Source organism: Silene latifolia, chromosome 8 (assembly GCF_048544455.1).
Source record: "Silene latifolia isolate original U9 population chromosome 8, ASM4854445v1, whole genome shotgun sequence".
NCBI lineage: Eukaryota > Viridiplantae > Streptophyta > Magnoliopsida > Caryophyllales > Caryophyllaceae > Silene > Silene latifolia.
Genome location: NC_133533.1, coordinates 81,690,414 through 81,699,819, shown reverse-complemented (window position 1 = coordinate 81,699,819; position 9,406 = coordinate 81,690,414). Strand labels below are relative to the sequence as shown.

The following is a 9,406-nucleotide window of genomic DNA, read 5'->3' as shown; positions in this document are numbered from 1 at the left end:
GACAGATGCAACACAAACTATCAGTAGCAACTCCATACTGAAATAATCGAGTCTTCAGCATCAGGGCTTTATGAGCAATGAGCCAGGATATAAAGGAATGCTTAGGGACAACCAATTGACTCCATATAGCCTTACTCCAAGTGACATCAATTTGCTTATCTCGCACCCAATTGTAGTAGCTTTGAACTGAGTAACCATCCTCACTAACACTCCAGACATTATCAACAAATCCCTCTACTAAATAATCACGAACCTTACAAATCTTCCTCCAATACCAGCTGATATCAGGAGGGGGACTATAATATTGCCAGGAGACATTTTTTAAATAGACATGATGGATCCACTGCACCCAAAGCTTATCTGGCTTAGCTGCTATCCACCAGACTAACTTACTTATCAACGCAATATTCCACTTCTGACTTTGTTTGACCCTAAACCACCCTCTTTCTTAGGCACACATACCTTAGACCAAGCAATTAATGGTGATTTGTTGTGAACAGTACTCCCCTCCCATAAAAAAATCTTGCATATTGCATCAACCCTATCCAGAACTTATTTTGGCAACACAAACATTGCTGCCCAATAATTGTGTAAGGTGGACAGGACAGAACTGACTAATACCAGTCTACCAGCATAGGAGAGGTGTTTAGCTCCCAAACATTTGATCCTCTCAACAATCTTATAAATTAGGACTACACAATCCTTCTTTTTTAACCTACCTGCAGTAATTGGAACTCCATATTTGAATGTTAATGTGCCTTCCTAGAAACCAGACACAGTCAAAATTTCTTCCTTCAGTATACTCCTTACACCATTAAAATAGGCAGAAGATTTCTGTGAATTCATCTTAAGTCCTGAAGCAGCAGAAAAAGAAGAATAGGCTCTTAGCAATACCATTATAGAGTTGACATCTCCTTTATAGAACAACAAAAGATCATCCGCAAACATCAAGTGAGTTCATTTCAGTTGTTTACACATAAGATGATAGGTAAACTTGAGCTTCTCAGTAGCACACTTGAGTATTCTACTCAAGTACTCCATACACAATGTGAACAAAAGAGGAGACATTGGATCCCCATGCCTTAATCCTCTTCTCCCATGAAAGAATCCAAAAGTATCTCCATTTATAGCAACTGAGAAAGTAGAACTACTAACACACTCCATCACTAAGCTTCTAAAGTAAGGAGGGAAATGAAAAGCCTCAAGAATCTCACCTAAGAACTGCCAACTAACAGAATCATAGGCCATCATTATGTCCATTTTAAACATACATCTAGGTGTACAAGCTTGTCTATTATAGAGCCTTACAAGATCTTGACACACCAAGATGTTTCAATGATGCTTCTACCTTTAATGAACCCTTCTTGATTTAAACTTATTAAATCAAGCAACACTCCAGCAAGCCTAGTGCAAATGATCTTGGAAATACTCTTGTATAAGACATTGCAACAGGCAATTGGCCTATACTGAGTAACATGAGTAGGCATTTTGCACTTAGGTATTAAAGTCAAGATAGTAGCATTTAACTGCTTAAGGAGTTTGCCAGTTTTAAAAACATCTAGAACTGCTGCACACACTTCATCCCCAATAATGCTCCAGGAATCCTTGAAGAAGGCACTGGAGTATCCATCAGGCCCATGAGCTTTATGCTAAGGGATAGAAAAGATAGCCTGCTTAACCTCCAGAGCAGTAACAGGTTGCATCAGAATCCCCCAATGTGCATCAGTGCAAGTCTTTCCTTTCCTGATAATGTAAGCATTCACATGTTCAGTAACTACCTCAGTCCCCAGCAACTCTTTATAGTAGTCTAAAAAAGCACCATGAATACTCTGAGGGTCCTCACAAATCACCATTCATATTTTAAATGGAAAGGACTTGATTTCTCATAAACTTGCTCTTAATGACTCCATTAAAGTATTTGGTGTTACAATCTCCATCCTTAATCCAAGCTGCCTTAGCTTTCTGGCTCAAATATTGTGTACAAGCCCCATTAAGTTCCTTGTATTCAGCAGTGGTAGCCTGCTCTTTCTCCATCCAGAAGATATTACCAGGATTAGCAGCAATTTGAGATTGCACATACTTCAGATTTTTCAAAGCTATCCCAGTATTGTTCTCAATATCAGAAAAATGATCCTTATTATATCTCCTGAACTGAGGTTTTAGAAACTTTAGTTTCTTCACAACTCTATACATTTTGGTACCCTGAATATGTTGGTCCCACCATCCAGCTAGCAAAGGAAGATAAGCTGCTGCCTTCCCACACATATTGAAATATTTGAATGGCTTGCTTTGTGTGCCACCCTGACCAGAGCTTTTCATAATACAAGGAGTGTGATCAAATGTCCCCTCTGGCAAGAAATGAGCATACATATCAGGCATACCCTTACTCCATTCTTCATTAATAAGGGCTGTATCTAATCTGCTATAAACTCTTGACCTTATTTCCTGTTTATTATTCCAAGTAAAAAAAGACCCCATAGCTGGACAATCAATCACCCCACACTTGGAAATACAATTTTGGAACTCACACTACTACAAATCCAGGCAACTACAACGACCCTTTAGCAACGCTTATTCACGAAAATCACCAAAAGACGTTGTAGAATGGATAATTATCTTTGTGCGAAATTTTACTAAACTTAATTACAACGGTTATGTGCTGTTAACCGTTGTTATTGGTTTTAACAACGGGTCAAACTTTCACAACCGTTGTTAGTATAAAAACTAATAACAACAGTTTACTCTGTAATACATTTTAACCGTTGTTAATAATTTGGCGCAAAATTAGTGAAAAGTAATTACAACGGTTATGTTAGAACCCGTTGTTATTAGGTTGTAACAACGGTTGTAGACTCAATAACCGTTGTTATTAAAGTTATGAAAATCTAAAGAACAACAGATTGCTTTATTCTGCTATATGCTACAAAACACAAACACAAGCTAATACTGCTACTATACACAAATATCATCCTCCATTCCTCCCTGATCGTCTCTCTTTATCTTCATCTCCGTCACTGTTGTCACCGTCTTCTTTCCCTCATCGTGTTTGTCAATCAAGTATATATGTTTCTTAGCTTATTAACTATTTCTTATTAAGATTTTCAAGCTATATATAGATATAGGATTGTATGTTCAATTTCTTGGCCTATGAATGTCGATCATTTTTGAATTTGTGAATTTTTTGGGTTATTATCTAATTTGTTGATAATTTATCTTAATTAATTTCCTGAATTTCGTTTATTTGTGTGCCTATTATTGGATTTTCTGAATTAGTTGCCTATATATTACGAATGTAGAAAAATGACTCGAACTTGGATGATTGATGCAAATATGAGTGACCCCAACTATAAGGATGATTTAGTTGAATTTTATGAAGTCGTTTCGAACTATTTGAAAGGTTCTTCTAGTATTCCATGTCCTTGTGAAAGATGTGGTAATATTAGGTATATGGCTTTTCCGAACGTTAAAATACACCTAGAAAAGTGGAGATTTAGTCGATTCTATACACGTTGGATTTTTCATGGGGAACCATTAGAGGACAAGAATAGCTTTGAAGAAAATGATGTTGAGGTATACGAAAGGCTAACTGACGATCCTGAGTTTGCCGAGTTTTTTGAGTTGGAAGCAGAGAAGTTGAATGTTGGGTCTTTAGATAATGAAGAGAATGATGATGAGTCGAATGCTTTTGAAGATGTAGGTGATGACACTATTAATTGGGATGACCTTAACAACATGTATGAGAAGTTGTGTGAGTCTGAAGCACCTCTGTATCCTGGTTGTAAGTTCACAAAAATGTCGGCTGTGGTGAAGTTGTATAATATCAAGGGGGCAAATGGGGTGAGTGACACGTGTTTCACTAGTTTTTTAGCCATGATAAAGGAGTTACTTCCAGATGGTACTGTTCTACCTGTTAAGACATATGAGGCAAAAAAACTAATAAGAGGAGTGGGTATGAAATATGAGAAAATACATGCATGTCCAAATGATTGTATATTGTATCGGAAATTATATCAAAACTTAACCAATTGCCCTAAATGTTTGGAGTGGTGTTATAAGGTTAAGGAAGGGATCCCGGCTAAGTTGTTGTGGTATTTTCCAGTGATACCAAGATTCATAAGGATTTATGCGAATCCCGATGATTCAAAAATTTTAACTTGGCATGAAACAGGAAGAATAAATGATGGAAAGCTAAGACACCCGACAGATGGTATGCAATGGAAATCGTTCGACGCTAAGTATCCCGAGTTCGGCAATGAACCTAGAAACTTATGTCTAGCGCTGTCCATTGATGGAATGAACCCACACGGAAACATGAGTAGCCAACATAGTACTTGGCCAGTAGTGTTGGCTATTTATAACTTACCTTCATATGTGTGCAGGAAAAGAAAGTATTTGATGTTGTCGTTGTTAATTTCCGACCCTAAACAACCTGGAAATGATATAGATGTCTATTTGGAACCTCTTCTAGATGATTTGCGAATGTTGTGAGATACTGGGATAGAAGTATTTGATGCATATAAGAACAAAACTTTCAATTTGAGAGCGATGTTATTCTGTACAATATCTTACTATCCAGCTTATGGCGACCTTTCTGGGCACACAGTTCATGGGAAAGAGGCTTGTCCATTGTGTGGGGAGGATATCGAGTCTGAATACTTGAAGTCTTCTCGTAAGTATGTGTATATCGGAAATAGGAGGTTCTTGTATCATGACCATTGTTATCGCAACATGCAGAAAACATTCAATGGAAGACAAGAACTTCGTCAACCTCCTAGAATTTTGAGTGGGCATGAAGTTTATCAGAAAGTAAACCATATTGAGATAGATTATGGGAAGAAGAGCGGCTCTAAATTGTCTGCTCGTGGGTATAAGAAAAGATCCATATTTTTTGATAAACTTCCATATTGGCCTGACCTGGAGGTCAGGCATTGCCTCGATTTCATGCACATAGAGAAAAATGTCTGTGATAATATTATCAATACCCTTCTAAATGTTCCCGGTAAAACAAAAGATAACGCCGCAGCTAGGGAAGATATGAAAATGATGGGTATTAGGCTAGAGTTGGCACCACAGAAGAGAGGTAATCGTACATTTTTATCGCCAGCAACTTATACCCTTTCACGGAATGAGAAAAAAGAGTTATGTGCATGCTTGAATGGAATTAAAGTGCCACGTGGTTATTCGTCGAACATTAAAAGCCTAGTGTCGATGCAAGACCTAAAACTCACCGGGTTAAAGTCATGTGACTGTCACACTTTGATGCAACAAATATTACCTGTGGCTATTCGTTCCATTTTACCTGAAAAGGTAAGATATGCTATAACTAGATTCTGTCTCTTCTTCCAGTCCATATGCGAGAAAGTCATCGATCCCGATGATGCGGATTCATTGCAGGACCTCGTTGTAACCTCTCTTTGTCAGTTGGAAATGTATTTTCCACCCTCTTTCTTCACTATCATGATTCATCTGACCATTCACTTGGTTAGGGAGATTTTGTACCTTGGCCCCGTGTACTTGACATGCCAGTATCCTTTCGAAAGATTGATGAAAGTCTAAAAGGACTATGCATCTAATCGGTATCGTTCGGAAGGTTGTATTGCTGAACGCGCTATTTTAGACGAAGCTTTTTCATATTGTTACGCTCATCTCTCCCCTGAGGAGTTGATTGGCGTTCCTAAGAATCATCATAGTGACTGGATGACCGGAAAAGGTATTAGGGGCCGGGTATAGAAAATTGTGACACGTGTAATGTTGCATTTAGCACATATGTATGTGCTAAACAACGAAGATGAGGTGCAACCTTATATTCAACAACACAAAGATGAGCTCAAATACGATCACCCAAACAAGAGCGAGAAGTGGATTGCAAATGAGCATACGAAGACGTTTGCAGAGTGATTTAGGAATACTGTCTTAGAGTGTACGAATCAAACTGGTGATGACATCTCTCCTAGGTTCCTACGTCTTGGTTTAGGTCCAAATGCCACGGTCACCTTTTACTGTAGTTTTGCATTAATGGATATACTTTTCACACCCGCGAGCAAGATGAGTTGAGCACAATGGAAAATAGTGGTGTGAGTTCTGAATTTGAGGCAATGCACTTTGCTACTTCAAAAGATAAAAAGCCTATTTGGGGAAAATGCCTTTATTATGGTGTTATTCAAGAAATATTGGTACTAGATTACATTGATTTCACAATGCCCTTATTTCGATGTAACTGGGTTGATAACAACATCCATTGTGTCCGAAAGGATAAGATGGGTTTTACGTTGGTCAATCTGGGTTAGGTTGGCAATAATAAGGATAATCCTTTCATAATGGCATCCCAAGCTAAACAAGTGTTCTATGTCACCGATCCTATGGATAAGAAGTGGTCTGTTGTACTGCCTAATAAGGACTAGAAGGAGTAGTCCATCCGATAATGGTGATGATGATCAGGATGTCGTTTTTGAGGGAATGGATCACTCTACCACTGTATCTTATTTCGACGATGTTGACACTGATCATGAGGACACTAAAAGCATCTATATGCGTGATGACCATGGTGAAGGTATTTGGGTTAACGAAGAAACTATGACATTCAAGAAACGTCCCCGATCCTGAGATGGTCTATAATGTAATTTATTAGCTTTTATTTTTATTTTTATTTTTTAAATATATATATCTTCCTTTTAGTTTTTTTTTTTAAATAACTGTCTCCACTGAACAGATTAACAGAAGGAACTGCATATTTAATACAAACCTAAAGCACTGATACTCTTGACGCTACTTATACAACAGTACTGGAAATCTTACAAGACCACAGGGTTACACTACCTTTATTTAAGTTGCCTTTTCATACATGCCCACGACACTGCTTATGATACGTGGATACAGACACACACATTTTGACACTCAACAAATAACACACGACGTTGCTTGGAAGTTTCAGCGACAGACACGGACACATTTTGTAGGGGTTTTAGGGGTACATTTCTTGGAAAACAGCCACAACCTGGTTGTAGGCATCGACGCTTTCTGACCTGGCCAACTGCTGCCCATCAAAGATGGTTGGATACGGCACTTGGACATAGTCCACGGTATTCGTCAGAAGCTCGACATCCTCGTCTGTGGCTGCCCAGAGGTATGGTTCGAGTGTTGATCTATTCGGAGCATTCCAGTCGTTTTTGCCATGGCCTCTGAGTTAAAACATCATGTCAAGCTTAAATGTTGATTCTGCATGTGCAGGTGATGTTCCAAACTGAATGAGTAGACTCCCTTTGAATCCCCATGGGCCCCATTGTGGCTTAACTTTGCTGATCGAGTATCCCAACTCAATAAGCTTATTCCTCAAAGGACTAAAGCTTTTGGCAGCAAATTTTCCATTGTCTATATCTATCTAGGGCATTCATCAGGACACAATGATATGGACGACCAACATTTTGAGTCATTTTCAGACCCGTAATTTGATGGTTTATTTGTAAGTTGTGGGGAGCTAATGGGATGCCTCTTTTTTTAATTTATAGCAAGTTTGAGATGTGTTGGTGGAGTGTATGTATGTTGTCTTTAGCTTTTGGTAGCTTTAAAAAGCCAATAGAAGCAATGGTCATTGTTAAAGATTCCCAAATTTGTATGGCATGGTAAATCATGTAGATATGTAGTATGCATGCATGCTGGTGTTGTTGTCTTATTTTCTTGATCTTATTATTAGATGTGGATGTTGTTGCTGAAATTGCTGATTAATGTTGCAGTATATAGTGGTTCTGCTGTTACAGTATGTATTGTTACAGGTTTGGACTGTAATGGAATTACAGTAATTTTTTTTTATAAAAAAAGGTGTTAAACAATAACAACGGTTATATTGACATTACCCGTTTTTAATACTTTCAACAACGGTTACATTGACATTACCCGTTGTTATTACTATCAACAACGGTTATAGTGACACTACCCGTCGTTATTATTTTTAACAATGGGTGTAGTACTTCGACCCGTTGTCATTGCTTTTTTAGACATATTTCATTTTGGCGCAAATTGGGTGAAAATATATTACAACGGGTATATTTTAACCGTTGTAATAAAGTTATGACAACGGTTGACTTTTATTGACCCGTTGTTATTAACATATCGCAACGGTTTTGTTTTAAGGACCCGTTGTCAATAGTTTATCTTAATAAAAAAACTAATTTACAAACACATACAACATACCACACAAACACACACAACATCAGTTCAACCGTTTGTATCCTGAGTTTATTCTCTCTCCCCCGCTTTCTACATTCTCGTTGCCGGCCGTCGCCTAGTTTCTGACGCCCAGATTCCGTTGCCTTCCCTTATCATCCTGCTCGTTCTCTTTATCATCATTATCATCATCATCATCACGTATGTTCACTTTTGTGTTTCGTCATTAGGGTTTTAAGATCATCTTTTTTGTTTTTCATCTGTTTATTTTTCGTCTTCTTTGTTATCTTTATCATCCCGCATCATCTACTTCATTTCTCTTATTAGGGTTTTAGGATTTTAGAAGCTCAAACTGTTGTTTTAAATTTTCATTCCTCTTTAAAGTTTTAGATAATACTCGGCATGACGTTGTTAACTTGTTCATTTCCTATTTCATTCATATTTGGGTTTTAGGATTATCATGGGTGAAAAACGGAAAAGAAGTCAAAAGAATAATAAGTCTGGTAAGAGGGGTGCTACGAAGTGCCCTGCAGCCCTTGCAGCTATAGCGGCTAAAAAGCCGCTTAAAATAAAATGGAACGTGAAGGGTTTCCCTACTGGTCCAAATGCGGGGCATTTATCCACTTGGATTGGATGTTCCACAAGACAGTTTGTGCCAATCCATTTAGATGAAATTAGGAATTTGAATCCAAAATTGGCGCAGTTATACTTGGATTGTATAAAGGAAGGCTTTGATATTGCCGAATGCTATGATAAGTATTTAATACAGAAGGCAGGATGTGTCTTAAGGCAGTGGAAGTGTGACGTTGCTAAGTATTGGTTGTATGTGGACAAGGCAATGGGGGAGATGCGTAAGAGCCCACCGGAAAACAAGTGTCCCACCATCAATCAGGAACAATGGGATCTTTTCAAAGCGATTCGAACTAGTTAGACGTTTCAGGTTAAATATCCTCGCCTTTTAATGATTTACCTATCATTTTTTTAATTAATGAGTTCTCTGTATCTTTTTATTATCTCATCTACTTGCGCTTTTATATAATTTGAAGGCCGTTAGCAAAAGAAATCGTGCTAACATTTCATGCAAGAAGGGGAAATGGTATGGTTCTCGAGGCGGTTACAGATTGAAAGAAGACAACCTCGTAAGTAGCATGCATTATCCCCCTGTTTATTTGATTTTTTTAATCACACTTGGAATTGATACACATTTATATATATAACTGTTACCATGTTAATGTGTAGGTGGCAA

General features: G+C 37.9%; 1 protein-coding gene across 1 annotated transcript; it reads right to left on the bottom strand.

Moving 5' to 3' along the window:
• Positions 1-957: 957 nt before the first annotated feature.
• On the bottom strand, positions 958-2,478 carry LOC141595427 (uncharacterized). Its single transcript, XM_074415391.1, has 4 exons — positions 1,929-2,478; positions 1,695-1,807; positions 1,324-1,649; positions 958-1,228 (listed from the first exon to the last, which is right to left on the bottom strand). Exons 1-4 carry the CDS (start codon positions 2,476-2,478, stop codon positions 958-960), a joined length of 1,260 nt encoding a protein of 419 aa, XP_074271492.1.
• Positions 2,479-9,406: the final 6,928 nt, after the last annotated feature.

What these genes read in the sequence shown, in the direction of transcription:
- LOC141595427 (XM_074415391.1), bottom strand. Translation starts at nt 2,478, where the DNA reads ATGGGGTCTTTTTTTACTTGGAATAATAAACAGGAAATAAGGTCAAGA. An exon ending in GGGGGATTCTGATGCAACCT is followed by an intron (nt 1,650 to 1,694) that starts GTTACTGCTCTG and finishes TCTATCCCTTAG; the next exon opens with CATAAAGCTCATGGGCCTGA. An exon ending in AGCATCATTGAAACATCTTG is followed by an intron (nt 1,229 to 1,323) that starts GTGTGTCAAGAT and finishes TGATTCTGTTAG; the next exon opens with TTGGCAGTTCTTAGGTGAGA.